The sequence below is a fragment of the Labrus mixtus genome, chromosome 14, assembly GCF_963584025.1.
Source record: "Labrus mixtus chromosome 14, fLabMix1.1, whole genome shotgun sequence".
NCBI classification, from domain to species: Eukaryota; Metazoa; Chordata; class Actinopteri; order Labriformes; family Labridae; genus Labrus; species Labrus mixtus.
In genome coordinates this window covers 22383019-22402460 of record NC_083625.1, presented here as the reverse complement: position 1 = coordinate 22402460, position 19442 = coordinate 22383019, and the positions used below count along the sequence as shown (strand labels likewise).

At 44.4% G+C, this 19442-nt stretch overlaps 1 protein-coding gene across 3 annotated transcripts in view; it reads right to left on the bottom strand.

Annotated features, from left to right (window-relative positions):
• The window catches only part of specc1 (sperm antigen with calponin homology and coiled-coil domains 1), an 81015-nt gene that overhangs the window by 11176 nt on the left and 50397 nt on the right, over nt 1-19442 (bottom strand). For all 3 annotated transcript variants that reach the window (XM_061056211.1, XM_061056210.1, XM_061056212.1), the window contains 4 exons: nt 18854-18954; nt 18675-18750; nt 16663-16807; nt 14062-14164 (listed from right to left, as the gene is read on the bottom strand). In XM_061056211.1, coding sequence (XP_060912194.1) covers nt 14062-14164; nt 16663-16807; nt 18675-18750; nt 18854-18954 — 425 coding nt within the window. The remainder of the gene's footprint in view (nt 1-14061; nt 14165-16662; nt 16808-18674; nt 18751-18853; nt 18955-19442) is intronic.

Here is a 19442-nt window from a genome sequence, read left to right as displayed (position 1 = left end):
CTGCAGTTCCTCGAGTGTCCACTAGAGGCTGGCTGCAGAAGCACAGGAAGTCACATACACACCCATTCTAAAAGCCTGTTTTTACAGCAGAGATGAACATGTTTACAGCCTGGTTCAAAAAGTAAACGAGAGTAACGAGTGAAGCAGAAGGGAAAAAGCTCTTTAAATCTTAATTTCACTTCATGAAAGCGCCGCCTCATGATCCTTCTGACTTTTGGGATCTTCAGCGAGTGGCGTCAGAAAAGTCTCCACAGGGATAATCGATGCTTGTGGCGGCTTAGTGTTCATAACGACGTCGCCTTCTGATCCTTCAATGTCGGCGCTTCCTCTTATTGTGAAGCAGAATTCGCCAAGCGTCGGATTGTTCCCCCACTAACGGGGAACGTGAGTGAGTACTGGAGTAAACATTTCAGACCCACAGGTGACGTCCCTCACTGATGGATGGACAGGTCGTATCCAGACGTTAAAAAACATTTAGAAACTGAGTCAGGTGTGTTAACATCCCTTTGACAGCAGTTTTAGATTGTGCGCACTAAAAACAAGATGGAGGTGGTTTTGGGCTCCAGAAGGTGAAAGCTGCTGAGAGTCACTCTCAGTCACATGGCGTGCTGCCCCTCTGGTGGCTGTGCTCTTATGACCTTTGACACCAAGATGTCTCTGTGCCATGATTGGATTATTGAGCTCTTTTTCGCCGATAAAGGATTTAGAACAATACAAACATGCAGCCAGGATAAGCACACAGTTTTCTAAAAGCTAATCAGTCGTTGGGGGGGGGGGGGGGGCTGGACACATGAAGCCTGCGGGAGTTTTCTGACTGATGAGCTTGTCTCTGTATATTTCCTGTCCTGGAGTTACTCCACCTCACCTCGCCTAAATGAAAAGGGTGATGAGGAGACAGAAGACCGAGAGCGAACCGTGAGTAAGACAAAAACAAACACGAGAAGAGAGGAGGAGCAGACCGCACAAATGACAGTAAAGAAAGCTTGAAAAGGCGGGACACAGACGAGGACAACGTCCTAATGGACCTTGTAATGAATCATGGTCATGACCAATGACAGGCTGAAAGCCCAGGCAGGCGGGACCCGAGAGATAAAGAGCGGGCGACATGGAAGGTCAGGGAGCTGGAGCGTGCAGCGCTCCTGATATCCAGTCATTTAACAGATGTATTCTGCAGACTGGAGGGGGGGGGGGCACAGGAGCACTTAAGTTAACTGTGCATTCATTGATAATGTTTGAACATTAGAGGCAGCATGAAGTAAAATAACGATTATGTGAGATTTACGGTAGATAACAAAAGACTTGATGTTGATTTGGCGCCCACCGATGGTCTCTAAGTGGAACTGCCCTGCTGTAAGACACAGAGCTGTAACGCACGTTTCATCTTCCCTAACGCTCATCTGTTGACGATCAGAGGACGGAAAAGTCGGCAACAGACATGAGAAGCTACACAAACATGTCGACTGACAAGCTGTTACAGGATTTCGCACAAATCTGACTCTGCTAGCATCTTCAGCCTGTTGTTAGCTAACTGTTACCATTAGGAGTATGTGTATGTGTATTCACCTGTTACCATGGCGACTATGGGCCGTGGCTAAATGGCTACATTGGGGTCATTTATTCCATGCTAGCTGAGATAGGTTTGTGAGCTTCCTAACTTATGAAGCAGGACTCCCACAGGCTCTTTCCCCCGCAGTGGCTCAGTGTTGACCCAAATAATGTTGTTTACTTCGCTCATAGAAGATTTAAAGGGTTAAAAATTACAAGAACATTTTATTTTGAACTTCAGCCCACCCCTACGATAACTTATAACGTGTTACTTAATGCTGACGAGCAGTAATATCATTATTAAATGTACATTTCTTATTTTATTACCCTTTGAACTCCTGTAACCTTCATCACCTTGATATCTGAACTCCAGTCCACATCCACACGGGGGGAGGGGGGTGTCTGTTCCTTTCTCTTCCATGTGTGTGTGTGTGTGTCTGTTTCCCAGACGAGGCCGGATGAGCTGAGCTCTGTCAGGCCCAGCTGAGTCCTCGAGCCTTGGCTCATTGTTCCCACCCTGAACAAACAGCACATTTATTTTTGTTTGGCTTCGATGGTTAATTGAGAAAAAAAAAAAAGAGTCCAGAGCTTTTCTAAATGTGGACATCAAAGTGGCGGATAAATACACAGAAGCATCAGTTCTTTCTTACAGAGCCGACCTTCAAAGCCACTTCTGCTCTGTGGACAATTTGACAACATCGACCAACAACGTGTCGACTGTGGGACTCGGAGCTAAACAACCTTTTGTCACGGATCGCGAAAACGAAGAGGAGGACCCAGATGCAGGATTCACTAAAACTATTTATTCTTTAACGGGTAAACTGACATGCAACAAATGACACCGACAAACAACAATGAACTGACCCAGAAGGGAAGAAACACAGAGACTAAATAGACATGGGGTAATCAAACACAGGTGAGACTAATAACACAGGTGAAGACAATCAGGGCAATCACAATGGAGGGAAACACACAGAGGAAGGAATGGACACAAGAAACACTGAGGACAACTACAAAATAAAATACATGAAACACTGAGGACAACTACAAAATAAAATACACAAAACACTGAAGACACAGAACTCAAGAATGAACAAAACTCACTAGAACATAGAGAAACACTAAACGCTGAAAATACAAAACTAAAGCCCTGCTGCATATGCCAGACTGCTTTTCATTGATTTTAGCTCAGCTTTTAACTCAATCCAGCCACACATTCTTCTTAAAAAACTAGTTGAACTAGATGTGAACCCTTTTTTAATCAAGTGGTACTACTCCTTTCTCTCAAACAGGCCACAACAAGTGAAATGTAATTATGTCTGAAACAGCAGTAAGCAGCTCGTTCGAACCCAAGAGCTGCTGTGGACAGTTTTGTGGACTGGTGTCAACTGCACATAAACACTCGTAAAACTGTTGAGATGGTGCTGGACCCCAGATCAGTCGGAAACCGGAGCCCTGTGGCCATTCATGGTCACAGCATCGAACAGGTCACCACCTAATACCAAATCATGACACCTTTAAGGTGATAAAGACTCCTTAATGTTCACATACTAAATTAACAATGATGATGAGGTAAGACGAGGATGTCCTCCATCTTTGTTTCATTAACAACCAAACACACAGGTAAGAAGAGAATCTCCACTAGGCCCCGTTCAAATCAATATCAGTGAACATGTGGTCAAGGACCCCCAAAGAAGTTTACCAAAGTGTCTAAAAAACGAGGATCAAAGAATAACTCTGCTTTAGGGAAGAGGCTAAAGGTTGCTGGGATGTTTTTGTTCCTTTGACACAAATCCAAACATCCATCAAAGAGGAATGTTTCAGTGGAAGAAGGTTGTTACCCCGATGCTGTCCCTACCCCTGATCCCACCTCAGGCCGGACTCCAGGGCTCACTGAGTCTGTACCTGGACTGTTAGACTCTGAGGGAGACACAGTGCGCCCAAACGTTAGTCCTGTGCTCCTCTACTTCCTTTGGATCCCATCTGAAAGAAGGAGTCAGGGTTACTGAATTAGACTTTGTACGTCTAAGGTCGTTCTCTGAGAGCTCCGACCTCCGTTTGTGGAGCGGCTGAAGCCTGAGAGTTTCCTTCTACCATGTTAACGTCTTGAATACGAGTGAATGTTCTGGGACACTTCAAGGATCCCACACGAGATCTGCTCATGATGACATCGCCTCGTAGTGAGAATGAAGAACACGTGGAGGCTCTGAGAGATGATCCAATTTCAGGTGTTCGTTCATACAGCAGCAAAACCAGCACAACAGAAGATGTTTATAAGAGGTTGTGTGTTTCAAGTGTCCAGTCCTGCGCTGACGTGCACTGGATCCCTTGTGGATTCTAATTTACTGTGAGAGGTCCGTTCAGTTTCTCCCACAGGGCAAAGCCAATCAGAGGCAGCTTAAGGTCTGCACTGATCGATCTGCGCTTCCCAGAATCTGACATTTGAGGTGTGAAAGAGTTTGTCCACGTTCACGTCTCATCCTCATACAGATACAGACTCATACAGACTCATACAGATACAGACTCATACAGACTCACAGACTCATACAGACTCATACAGACTCATACAGACTTATACAGACTCATACAGACTCACACAGACTCACACAGACTCATACAGACTCATACAGACTTATACAGATACAGACTCATACAGACTCATACAGACTCATACAGATACAGACTCATACAGACTCATACAGACTCATACAGACTTATACAGATACAGACTCATACAGACTCATACAGATACAGACTTATACAGACTCATACAGACTCACACAGACTCATTCAGACTCATACAGACTCATACAGACTTATACAGATACAGACTCATACAGACTCATACAGATACAGACTCATACACTCATACAGATACAGACTCATACAGACTCATACAGATACAGACTCATACAGACTCATACAGATACAGACTCATACAGACTCATACAGATACAGACTCATACAGACTCATACAGATAGTCTCATACAGACTCATACAGATACAGACTCATACAGACTCATACAGACTCATACAGATACAGACTCATACAGACTCATACAGACTCATACAGATACAGACTCATACAGACTCATACAGACTTATACAGATACAGACTCATACAGACTCATACAGACTTATACAGATACAGACTCATACAGATACAGACTCATACAGATACAGACTCATACAGATACAGACTCATACAGACTTATACAGATACAGACTCATACAGACTCATACAGACTTATACAGATACAGACTCATACAGATACAGACTCATACAGATACAGACTCATACAGATACAGACTCATACAGACTTATACAGATACAGACTCATACAGACTTATACAGATACAGACTCATACAGATACAGACTCATACAGATACAGACTCATACAGATACAGACTCATACAGACTCATACAGATACAGACTCATACAGACTTATACAGATACAGACTCATACAGACTCATACAGATACAGTCTCATACAGACTCATACAGACTTATACAGATACAGACTCATACAGACTCATACAGATACAGTCTCATACAGACTCATACAGACTTATACAGATACAGACTCATACAGATACAGACTTATACAGATACAGACTTATACAGATACAGACTCATACAGACTTATACAGATACAGACTCACAGATACAGACTTATACAGATACAGACTTATACAGATACAGACTCATACAGACTTATACAGATACAGACTCATACAGATACAGACTCATACAGACTCATACAGACTCATACAGATACAGACTCATACAGATACAGACTCATACAGACTCATACAGATACAGACTCATACAGACTCATACAGATACAGACTCATACAGACTCATAAAGATACAGACTCACACAGACTCATACAGACTCATACAGACTCATACAGACTTATACAGATACAGACTCATACAGACTCATACAGATACAGACTCACACACTCATACAGACTCATACAGACTCACACAGACTCATACAGACTCATACAGACTCATACAGATACAGACTCATACAGACTCAAAGATACAGACTCACACAGACTCATACAGACTCATACAGATACAGACTCATACAGACTCATACAGATACAGACTCATACAGACTCAAAGATACAGACTCATACAGACTCATACAGACTCATACAGATACAGACTCATACAGATACAGACTCATACAGACTCATACAGATACAGACTCATACAGATACAGACTCATACAGATACAGACTCATACAGACTCATACAGACTCATACAGATACAGACTCATAAAGATACAGACTCATACAGACTCATACAGACTCATACAGATACAGACTCATACAGATACAGACTCATACAGACTCATACAGATACAGACTCATACAGATACAGACTCATACAGACTCATACAGACTTATACAGATACAGACTCATACAGACTCATAAAGATACAGACTCATACAGACTCATACAGACTCATACAGATACAGACTCATACAGATACAGACTCATACAGACTCATACAGACTCTTCTGCATGGAGCATGTCAAGAGCTTTAACGTGTTGGCTGTTAAACGTCATTGCCGATGTTTCCATCTGTCTTCTCTAGCTGTGAATCCAGATCCATATGGCAGACAAGTTCTTATCAACAGATCCACTCACATGATCAAACACACACACACACACACACACACACACACACACACACACACACACACACACACACACACACACACACACACACACACACACACACACACACACACCTGCAGCTGGACTTGATGTATGCTATCAGGCACGTAGGCGATTGTTAGTGTGTTCATCAGATTTTTAAAGAACAAGCGCACTCAGAGTGATAATTCCTCGTCCTAAAAGTATTTCAGGACAGCACACATTCGATATGTTGAATCGGCGTCGTTCGGCGTCGGCGCGGTTGGTGAGAGGAGTCACTCTGATTGGCTGTCCAGCTAAGTGAATCAGTGCACAAGAAGAAAAGTGACCAAAGCAAGAAAACGACTACAGTCAAGAGGCAACATTTCATCAGACATTATTCACCATTAGAAGTATCTATATCACGAGTGTTGAGCGACAGCGGTGTAGAAATTGTCTTCTCGTATCACAACAAAGGTTGTTTCGAGAAGGCGTTCTTCCTCGTGCTCTTCCTCTTCAAAAAAAATGAAAATAAAACTTGCCTTCCTCTTCCGCTTTCCCCTTTTTGGAATGTCGATTACAGACTACCGCCGCCTGCTGGCATGGAGAGTTATTTCCTCTCACGCGTGCGCAGAACGTAGGTGGTGGTTGGCCGTCGGCTGTAGTCGGTTTGTTCAAGTGCAACTTTTTGGCCAAGACGTGAGGCGAGGCCACAGTCAGCCTTCATCGCCACTAGTTCTTTGCTGTCTGATTAGTGTGTCAGGGCCTTAACAGAGGAGAGACGGGATCAGCTGAGCCAGCGGGGGAGAACAGCACTGTGCTGAGACACAATGTGACCTCACAAACGGGTATGACGCCGTCATGGAGAAACATTCAGCTGTTTGTGTTCACACATGACACTCAGACTGGAAATATCAGGAAGTTTTCTGCAGGTGGGAAAGCACTTGAACATGTGTAAAAAGCAATTCAAGGACTTTTTTCCCAGACACACATTTGCGACTCCCTGAAAACGGCTCCACGTCCCACTTTTGGGACCCGTCCCACCTGTGCTCATGGATCAATTGTAGCTGTTATCGTGAGTGACTCTGGTCCCGTCATGTTCAGGGTCAGACTATCAGCACGTGGCTCTAACTTAACTAAGTATGAAAAGTGAGCTAAAAATAGACCCAGCTCTCCACAATGATTAAGATGTGATGAGGGTGGAGCTTAGTGACGGCACTTATGCGTCAGGGGATTTTTATTTTATTTGAACATTTGATAATTTTTGTGTGTATTGCTTCTTTTATTTCTTGTCTCTTCTTATTTTTATCGTCCATCTTCGTTTATTGAATTCCTATTGGTGGTCATAAGTCTCTATATCATTTTCAACAAACGACCTATAGTCGATCACTTTCACGCTCTTTTGATCTTCTATTAGAGTTAGTCTGAAAGGAGCCTAATTTATTAAGTTTGATTGATTAAGAGAGATTAATCTTCACTTCATGTTATTTAGCACATCACTCACTTTCCCTGCGGTCTCTTTTCATCCCTCTCACCGTCACCTCTTCTTCTTCTGTCTCCCGTTCATTGATCAAATTGAAAGTCTCATTGTGACGTCCGGTTTTGTGTTCGGCTATAATCACACAGATTGGCCTTACCCTCTGCATCTCTCCGCCGCTGCACGCTTACAACAGCTCCCGTTTCCCGTTTCACTTTCATTAGGCTGCTACGTGAACAAAAGGTCTGCCAACAAAAGGAATATAATAACCACCGGCACAGAGTGGACACTCCCCACGGCTTTGTCCCCGTCTCACACGGCAGCTTCACTGTCTCCGTAAGAGCATGTTTCCTGACTGCACCGCTCGGCAAACTGAGAGGACATGGAAAGGGAACAGCGAGTGTCAGAGCCGCCCCTTCAATGTGACCATCAATTATGAAGCCTGAAGAGGCCAAGTATAAATTACAACTTAGTGAATCTGCACTAAAGAGACAATTAGTGTTGAGTTATTACCCCTCTGACATGAGTCCTCAACCGCACAGTGCATGGGGATGTATTCAAACCTAAACCGTCTGAGAAGACAAGAACGAAGACAGAAAGAGCAGGAGAGCTGACGCAGTTTTACTTCAGGCGACTGTCGTAGTCTCTGTCCTGTGTGCTGGATCAGTCAGTCTCTGAGCATTGAGTCTGTAATTACCAGGAATTAAACAATTCTCATCATAATACTGAACCATTCAGTACGGCATCCAATGTTCAATACTCGTTTGTAAATTGTGTTTTTTTTTCGGTTTTGGGAACAACGAGCTTTGATGTATTTCTTTGTGTGGCTGTGAGTCCATGCTCAGGGAAAATCACCATGCACTAAAGTACGGGAAGCTGACAACACAACAGACATTACTTTCACAAGACAAGTTGGCTAGGTTACAGCAACAGACAACAGCAGGCTGTGACGTTAGCAGGCTGTGACGTTAGCAGGCTGATACATTAGCAGGCGGTCATGTTAGCAGGCTGTAACGTTAGCAGGCTGTAATGTTAGGAGACTGTCATGTTAGCAGACTGTCATGTTAGCAGGCTGTAATGTTAGCAGGCTGTAGCGTTAGCAGTCTGTTACATTAGCAGGCTGTCAAGTCCGCAGGCTGTCATGTTAGCAGACTGTCATGTTAGCAGACTGTCATGTTAGAAGGCTGTAACGTTAGCAGGCTGTAGCGTTAGCAGTCTGTTACATTAGCAGGCTGTCAAGTCCGCAGGCTGTAATGTTAGCAGGCTGTAATGTTAGCAGGCTGTAATGTTAGCAGACTGTCATGTTAGCAGACTGTCATGTTAGCAGGATGATCATTTCACTGAGACTTTACACCATACCATGTGTATAAATCGTGTCTTTTTTCTCTCTTGCTGTTCCTGTTTACTTCGTATAAAACTCCTTAGAATGGAATAACCCCCAAAGAAAGACACTCCAACAGTCCGGGCCATCAGAACCGAACAGAACACCGTGACTAAAATAATGAGGTACATATTGAACCGTGAGCTGACTGTATTGCTGCATCCTTTTTAATTACTAGGTTCAATGTGGACTCGGACATCACAACACTTCAACGTTCACCAGACATGACGCTCGTCACGTCTCGGATATCAACATTGCTCCTCAGCTCATCATGAAGCTCAAGAGTACGGGTCTTAACTCAGTACTACTGTACGGATGCACTCATTGGACTCTACATTTTACACGCAATCACACAGAACATGTCCATGCATGGTAGAAAACAGGAGTCCCAGTGGATGGTGTTGGAATTCACCAGCAAAGAGAACATAGCAGCTGTGCTTTGAATCACTCAGCAGAGAAACAGAACGACCAAAAGCTCAAAATATGTGAGAACGATGTTCCCTGGAAACTTGATCCAATGGACAGACTCAATACGCTGCTGTTTAAATTCCTTTAGCTGAACCAAACATTCATTCTGCCACTTGAGACACAAACATGAAGCTTCACAAATAGGTTTGAACTATCATCAATTCTTAGGCAATCACAGGCCCGGTTCTACGAGGGTGCAAAAGGATGCATTACACCCTCATTTTAAATATCTGCACCCTCAATTGAATGGACACAAAATAATAATAATATTTTTTTTTTTACAATTAGTAATCAAGGCTTTCATTTTACAACAGTGACTCAGATCTGATGGTCCTGACAGGTGTAGTGATCAGTCTGCTCAGTGGGGACCACATGAGGGACCCAAAACACCTGCGGTGTATTTATCTGTAGCTGCTGCACCCCCTTCAAGCACCACAAGTCGTTTTGTTCTAGAGCCTGATTACAGGAGAGCTGCTACAGTTACACTAAAAGAAGACATTTTTAAATGAAGAGTCAGCAGAATTGAAGCTGCTCCATCGTCCCTTCTGGGCCTCCATACATGTGTGGTGGTCTGCAGAGACTCTGTCCTCTGACTGGATTTTACTGTTCTGGTTTGTTCTGGTTGACTCGGGACGTTTCTGGGCGGGGCTGGTGTGTTTCCTCCAGCCAATGAAAGCGTGCACAGGGATGGGCGATATGGCCTTCAAAATAAAAACAAATGTTCATCCATAAACAACAAAGAAATGACTAAAACCAAGTTTTTGTCTTTATAAATATGCTATGCAGGGTACAACAAAATTACATGAGGCAGATCAACTTCAGGAAAATACCGGTTGCTGGTTATCACATACCAGCCGATGAGCCCAGGAGGAGGGGCTTAGTTTGAATGAACATTTCTACTGGATCTACCTTTAAGGTTAACCGTCCAATCGTGTGTGAATGAATCCAACTTGGTGTAAGGTGAATATGGCCTGTAATGACAACGATAAACAGGATGGACCATGGCTGGAATCAACAACAGTTACTCCAGGAGGGGACGGGATTATGCCACAGACCGAAACACACTAGTAGCTAAATCTTCTTACTGCATTCCTGATACTTGTGAGTAATCACTCTGTGTTTCTAAGCCCTTTGTGCGAGCGGATCATGGGTTCCGTGGTTAAATGGGAATAAGGCTCCAGTATGGGCTGCGTGTTGAGGGGCTCAGCTGTCCTGAGGTGACCTGAGATGTTTGGCAACAGCACTTGGCTTTGTTTGTTTTTTACCAGAGTCATTTTAAACTCATGCAGGGATGTAAAACAATGGATTTACTCGAGTCTTACATCTTAGTGCCTATGTATTTCACTATAAAAAACGTAAATCATACACTGCTTTATACCTCTGCTGAATGAAACTACATGTGTTTTTGTTTCCTGTGCAGAGTAATATTTTACTTGTACAGCTAGGGTGACCAAACCTCCAAATCAGAACACTTTTAATTTTACCGCACACACACATGTACGGATCCACAGATCTGTGACCCTGCTCTGGTCTCAAGAGGTGGTCTGTACAGGTTTCTCCTGAGCAGTTCTACTTCCTGTCTGTACCAACCGTTTGTGTACGCTCGTTTGAATATGACTTTGTAAGTCGGCACTTCCACCGTGGGCGTCTGAAAATGGACACTTGCAGTGTGTGCAGAACGCAGCATATTCATTGGCGGCTACTTTTCACAGGAAGCTGTAACCCTTTGTGAAACGCTGACTTCCTGTTCAGTATGACAGCTCGCCTACCTGTTGGCATGATAAGCTAGTCTAGCTAAGCAACAGATTGACACATGATCAGACAAATCAGTGTTGAACTTAGTCTGCATAGAGACATCGAAAAAACCTCGGCTTTGTCAAACACTTCACTCTCATCTGTAGCTGCTGTTTGGGACGAGCAGCGGACTTAAGGAGTAAAGTGGGGCAGCAGTAGCTCAGTTTGTAGGGACTTAGGTTAGGAACCGGATCAAGTCCCGCTGCGGACAAAATCTGGAAATTGGTCTGGTAGCTGGAGAGGTGCCAGTTCACTTCCTGAGCATTGCCAAGGTGCCCTTGAGCAAGGCACTGACCCCCCTGATGAGACATTTCTTTCCTGAAACTAGTTCCATTTTCAGTTACCTCTAAATCACCTCGCTGCTGGTCCCTGGTTCTGAACCCTGTGACTCTACATTACAAGTCTTTAAGCACAGCGTCAGAGAACCTGCTCCAAAGATCCGAATCAAGCAAAGCAGGCCTGAGTCATGTGTGTCTGTATACAGGTGATCTTATCAGAGCCATCAGCAGACCGTCTGCTGGTCAGCAGCAGCTTTATCTCTTTTTCTCACATATTTTCATCACAGAGGATCGTCTTTGAGCGTGTTTAACCAACACACACACACACACACACACACACACACACACACACACACACACACACACACACACACACACCGTGTGATCATCAAACAATTAACCCAAGAAGACTGGACGGTGACTCAGGGTTCACTGAGGGTCTTGTGCCTGACACTCAGGAACTATTGATCTCACGCTTTATCCAATCATTGTGGAGAGCTGGGTCTATTTTTAGCTCACTTTTCATACTTAGTTAAGTTAGAGCCACGTGCTGATAGTCTGACCCTGAACATGACGGGACCAGAGTCACTCACGATAACAGCTACAATTGATCCTCGAGCACAGTGGTTCTCAACAGGTGGGACGGTTCCCAAAAGTGGGACGTGGAGCCGTTTTCAGGGAGTCGCAAATGTGTGTCTGGAAAAAAAGTCCTTGAATCGCTTTTTACACATGTTCAAGTGCTTTCCCACCTGCAGAAAACTCCTGAAAACGTCCTGATATTTCCAGGCTGAGCGTCATGTGTGAACACAACCAGCTGAATGTTTCTCTCTTCACCCGGAGTTTCTCCTCCAGCCTCCTCGTATTTATTCTGCAGAAAGTCAGAGTGAGCTGATGTGAGAACGCAGCAGGATATAATCAGGAGAATTCACCTGGAGCGAGTGGGAGGGGGTGGTGATGTTTATTCTCTGTGATCGCTGCACGACCATAGACTGTCTGCACGCCACCTCTACCATCTCTGTGCTCTAATGAACCTGCTGCATTATGTTTCCTGTTCTCCAGTATGTTCTTCTCCACTCTCTAGCGGTAGGCGTGGTTAGTAGGAGGAGAAGCAGGGTCAGTACTGACGACACACCTGAGGGGGGTGTGGTAGCTTCTGTCTCTGTAACCTTCATTAGCAGCACCTGCGGAGGAGCTGGCGGAGGAAATTGGTTTCGAGTCGAAGAGACGCCGCGAGGACGCAGACACCTGAGAGACTGAATCTGAAGTAACATTTGTTTTTGTTTAAACACTTCACGGGTGCTTTTTACACATGAACTAATCTGATATGAAAGAGAGGGCTGGCGGAGGAGATCGTACCCCAGGTGGCTTCATGGATCGGGCTGTTCGAGTGAGCTGGTTGCGGCACATACAAGGATCTCTGGGGTGAGTCACCTGCATGCACCCCTCAAACAGATAGGACAGTTGCACACACATTCAGATAATGCAGGATACACATTCACGTTTATGCAACACGTAAGGAGAGGCGTTTAGGTTATGGGCTCACTGGCCTTAGCATAGGCGCTAGGATAGCATTTAGCTGTGGGGCTGTGTTAGCTCGTAACAAAGACAAATATTTACATTATAGCGGTGTGTAGCATCTGCATTTCTGTCAGCCCCCCCTCCTGTCTGACAGGGATAGTCTCCCGCTGTGAGGTGCATGTGTGAACAACCAGGTCAGGAGGATTTCAGGGACAGTCCTCCTGAAGTTGTGTAGAAACTTTCAGGAGTGCAGCTTTTATTGTTTTCATTTTCTTTCTTCTGGTCGGCACAATTTCTCATTAAATAAATCTCATTGGTTTAAAAGTGTGAGAAATTTGTGTCTTGATTTCGCATGACGGATTTGGCCGAGGGTCCTGAAGCTGGACCAGGTGAGAACCAGAATGAAGCGAGGGCTGAAGTGAGTTTGCATGCAGAGAAACGTTTTAGCATTAGCTAGCTGGTATGCTGGCACATGAACATGATGATTACATGGGCAAATCAGTAATCCTCCTGGGTTTAATGGGATCCTTAAACTGGGTATTAAAGGGAGCAGATAAGCCTGGTGATTGTCAGCATTTGGCTCCATGGAAGCAGGGGAAACAGATGGGGACACAGCACAATAACAATGCATAAACAAGTGGACATGTCAAAAAGAAAGGCTGCCTGTATTAATACACACATGAATAAATCCAGTGTGTCTGTAGCACTGGGTGCTTTGCTTCATTGTTTCCATTACCTCCGAGCTACAGTGACTTCATATCCCTGGAGAGGTGACAGGTGGGTAAATGGTGTGTCTGCAAACACAGCCGTCTACCACCTCAGTGACAGTGAAAAGATTGAAACAAGTAGAGAAGCTGAGCTGTGTGAGTGCAACATAACGATGCAGGGAAGACCAGGCCTGGCATGTTTTTTAGAGAGAGGTCTGTGGCCTCTGATCCCTACCGGATAGCCTTCTGTTTTCTTCTGGCACCACTTCAGTAAAGCGTTTCTCTTAGATCCTCCATACTCCCGCGCCAGAGCAGCCAAGGGGTCCTTTCTTTCCACGCTGTCACCAGGGAAACACAAACCGCAATCACATGGGGAGAGAGAGCGAGAGAGAGAGAGAGAGAGGGAGAGAGAGGGGTTAAAGGTTGTCATTTGGACTTTGGAGGGAGTAACGTTTGATCACCACATTGAACTAACATCCTCACACAAACTTTAACGCACCCTAAATTTCAGAAGCTTTATTTATAGCCTGATACTTTGAGTTACGGACGTCTGGTGATTTCAGAATTTGTTGTAGTTCTCAAATGTCCCTTGGATAAAAACAAAGTCCATCTGTCCATTTTCTTCCTCTCATCCGGGGTCAGGTCGCCATGGCAGCAGGCTAAGCAGGTTGCCCCAGACTTCCCTCTCCACGGCGAGGTTTTCAAGCTCCTCCTGGGGAATTTCTGAGGCGTTCCCAGGCCAGACGGGAAGTTTAATCCCTCCAGAGAGTCTTCCCCTGGGTCTTAATTTCACACATCTCAGGAGTCACGGATTTCGATCACAAAAAGGGAACCCGGCTGCTTCATCTTGTGTTATCATATCAAGTTCTAACCTTCTTTGAAGTTTGGTATATTTGCATCAGAGTTCAGAGTTTCCTCTGGAGTGAAGCCAACATTACAAAGCTTCAGAATTCAGCGTGAGATGTATGAGCGTCAGCAGAGCCTCCTTAAGCTCAGAGTGTTTCAGTTCCATAAGTTCATGTGATGCCGATGATGTAAAATCAATGTTAGTACGAATTTTCATGAAATTCATTCATCTTGGTAACTTTGTGAAATGTATTATTCAAGTCTGTCTACCACCTGTTAACACTCCTTTTGGGTGTCTGAAGCTGTAACCTTATATGGGTGAAGCACCTAAGTAGTAGCAGATCGATATATGGATAGGAGCCAACTATATGTTGTCAGCAACTGTTTGCTAGACAGAGAGTCTACATCTGTTACGTATACAAATCAGTGTCATGTCATCTTCATTGTTTATGGTGATGTACCCAAATAGAAAGGAATTTTTATCACCTTTTTAACAGAATATAAGCAGCACTGTGAACACTGTTAATTTGTCAGCACTTTGTCAGTCAAGTGATTTGTAAGCATGCGTGTTTGGTGAAGTTGTCTGACCTCGGCCGATTAAATGGTGTTATAATCTACAGTCTGTTTCACGATTTCTTCATTGGATTTATACAACAGAAACAACCCCCACCTAACAATCAACAAGTAATGGTTTTGAATAATCCTGATCATGATTTTTTTTTTGCTCTACAGTCTGCTGTATTGTTCAGAGGCGCTCCTCCCTGGGGTTCCTGCTGCAGTCGAGGCCATGGGAAGATCATGAGACACGGTCATTGCTCTGTGCATGGTAAACATTTCACACGTCACTGAAGCTCTGCTGTTAAATTCATTATGTTTCTGTCTGAGGCACGACGGCCTGAAGCAGAGTGAGCTGAACAAACACACACGGCAAGGAGGAGAGGCGTCTATCAGCGGTGATACTCCTGCTGCAGAGACAAGGCCTGAGAGAAGGTCTGACACGTTAAAATAAGACTGCACAAATATAAAATAAATCACAAATGCATCGTTATCACGATATGATATGATGGTCGAGGGCAGAGAGCTCGACATTGTCATGAGACCATAGGATGAACGGATCAGGCTGGACGGACAGGTTTTCTAGTTTCTGGATCCTGTACACTTCAGTGTATTAAAGTCAACAATACATCATGATGGTCAGCTTCAGCCTCTCACTCTGACAACACGTTCATGTGAACTAACACTGAGTCATCTGCTTCCAGCGTAACCCGCGGCAGGTGTGGTCGAGTGTTTGTTTAACTGTGTGCTACAAGTTAGAGATTAAAACCTTGTTTATTTAACATCTGCCTGTCTTTCATTTCTGCTGAGCAAACACTCCGCCCGCCGTGTTAGAGCCAACTCGAGCGCTAGTTAAAGCTGTGCAGGATGGAGGCGCTCTTTTCTTGTCTTAATAACGCTGTGAACGATTTGACAGCAGACAGTGAAGACAATTACATTAAAGCAACACTATGGAGGAATTCAGTTTGTAACGCTTTGGTGCCCACCGAAGGTTTGAGTACAACTGCACCTTCATCAAACTGCTGTTACGTCTGTCCCTCTTAGACAACGTGCATCTGATGACAATCAGAGGGCGCCGAAGTCGGCAAAGACGTTAAGAGAAGCCAAAGAACCACGTGGACTGACGGGGTTCAGGAATATTACTGATCAAATCTGACTCTGCTAGCGTCTACAGCCCATTGTTTGCTAACTGTTAGCATGTGGAGTATGTGTATGTGAATTCAACTGTTACCATGACGACTATATTTGACATATTTGCGACTTCTATCTGACAGGAATACATTAGTTAATATAAAAACACAGGTGTACCATTTTCAATACTGTTATGTTACCAGAGTTTTTGAGGAGATAAAGACACGTTTCAACATCGCTCAACAGCTACAATCAAAAACCTCAGACTAAACTACAGGACGGGTCATTTAGGACGGACCTATACCTGAGCTTGCTGTTGCCTCTGTTGAAGCTGAAGGGAGACGTGCGGCTGCCAAACGAGGCTGGCGATTTAATGACGGACTCTAGAGACGGGCTCTTCCTCATGAGGCTTGGGGGTTTGAGGTCCTCGCTGCAACCAGAGAACTTTTCTGTTAGGGGTATGGGTGAAGGAAAAAAGAGAGAGAGGTAAAAGAGAAGAGAAGAGTAGTTTACAGGAATGACATAGAAACCTTTAAAAGCACACTGTGATGTTTGTGGTTCATGCTTCATATGGAGGTAAAGACGGAGGTAAAGGGTTGGGCAGGGTCAAAACATTCAGGACCAGTGCATGAAAAAGAAAGAAAATTCACATGTATAGCTTTAGGTGTCATACTATACATGTATACATGATTCTCAGAGAAAAACAAAGAAACCTTCCAGCTGTTCTCGGTCATTTGTTATGCTGATGACTCACAACTTTATATCCAAGTTACACCTGATGACCAAACGAAGCTACTTTCATTCAATAAAATCATGGATGTCGGGGGCGCTGGTGGCGCAGTTTGTTAGTGCGCGCGCCCCATGTATGGAGGCTGTCGTCTCAAGCGGGCGGCCCGGGTTCACATCCCACCTGTGGCTTCTTTCCCGCATGTCATTCCCCACTCTCCCTGATTTCTGACTCTATCCACTGTCCTATCTCTCCATTAAAGGCACAAAAAGCCCCCCAAAAAAATCATGGATGTCAAAAACTTCCTACAACTAACTCAATGAATCAAAATCTGAAGTAAAAAAAAAAAGGCTGTTTGGAGATGTTCCCTTCATGACATCACAAAGGGCAGTAACCCCTCCCCCAGGTGGGTGACACTCCCACAGCTAGGTGTTTGTTCTGCCCTCTGAGTCTGCCTCCTCACCGTAAACAATAGGACATGGAGCGAGAAAGCCAGAGACACCCAAGCCCCTCCAGAGAGGGGGCGTGGTCAGACACAGCTCATTTACATTTAAAGGTACAGACACAGAAACAGCCTGTTCTGAGCAGGGCTGAAATAGAGGGGTTTATAGACAGGATCAGAGTGGATTTAGAACAAGACACTTCACACACATGTTTTGAGGAGCTCTGAGACTTATTTACACTGGTTGAAGAGGAGGAGGATATGTGACCTTTAAGTTACAACATATTAACCTATCAAAGTATTTTTTTCCTAGGTCAAAAGTGTAAATCCGACCTAAAAGCATCAGAAATATCACTTTACATACGGAGCACACTGACTGGAAATATCCCATAATCATACGTTTTCAGCATCGTCTTCACAAAGTTTCAAAGAAGGAGGAGGCCTCTGTCTCGTGTGAACAAAAAGGTACATAGACACTGCTGTACTGTAACAACAGTAAATGTGACGAGAAGTTCAAATTTCTGTCTGTGATTCATCACAGAGATCTGAGATCATGTGACGTTTGACTTGAATACCTCTGGAATTTTTTAACCAATAACTGACGAGTGTTTCTCTGCTCCGGTTGCTCTATGTTTACTAAAGGAAGCAGCAGAAACATCTGTTCACTGGCTGCTCACACTTTAGGAGCATTAACAGTATTTACTTTGTTAGAACTGAGTCATTAAACCCACAAGAACAACAGCAGTCTGAGGCTGTCATCTGTTTGTTTAACTCTGTGTGGAAGAGTTATTTCAAGCTCACTCTTGCTCAAAAGGCCCTGACTCAGGGGCGCCGGATGGCCCAGCGGTTGAGTCACACGCCTCATGTACAGAGGCTGTAGTCCTCGTCGCAGTGGCCGTGAGTTCAAATCTGACCTCAGCCCTTTGCTCCCCTCCCAACATTTCCTGTCTCACTTCAGCTACCCCTGCCCTGCCCCCCAAAAAGGCCTGGACTCATTGCAGGAGTTAAGGTGGTCGCTGTTTGACCTGAGAGCAGTGGGCCCGTCCCATCACGTGTTTCATTACGACTCCATGATCTATCTTCTTCTCTTTCTTAAGTGAACTCAAAAACATCAACTACACCCAGAGAAGTGTTTTTTGTTTCATACCATACTGATGAGAGAATTCACCGTGGTTGATTCTTTTTTCCAAAGTCTTTGAGAGAGGCTTTATGAACGTCTGCCTCTGAAACCAAAACACAGAAAAAAACAACAATCAGGACTTTCAACATATCCGTCTGAAAGAGCTTTAACTCAGGGTTAGATTATGTTAAGGAGTGGAGGTGTACCTGGATGGGGGAGACAGCAGCAGCCGGTGCAGTGCGTACAGGGATCCCACTCAGCGGACTTCTTTGGGAGGACGGCATCTGAACTGTGTGGGCAGGTCCACCTGAAAGATCGTAAAATGTAACCACTGAGAACTGCAGCAAGACAGTCTCTTATAAATATATATATCAGTAAACAGAAACATGCATTCTAAGACGTCCGTTTAATGACTGTAAATAGTATCTATAAGCATATTGAAGTTCCTCAAACATAATGATCGCTATTGACCATAGCGAATTAAGGAAGCAAAGACTCAAGTCAGGGCATAAAAAGAGCCTGTAGTGTTTAAAACCAGACGCAGAGAAACAACGGTGAGGCCTACATCAGAGGAGAAGGTCTCAAAGCTCGGACACTCTCAGGTCACATCAGGATATGAACGTAGAAGGAACATGTGATCGCATCAGCACGTTAACAGGTGCTGAAAGCAGCTCCATGAACCTGTGGTGTCATGGTTAGTCTAGTCTTCTAGAGGGTCACACCTACACATTCACACACTGATGGTAGAGGCTCGTTGTAGTCAAGACCACTCTTACTGACACCAAGACAAACCCG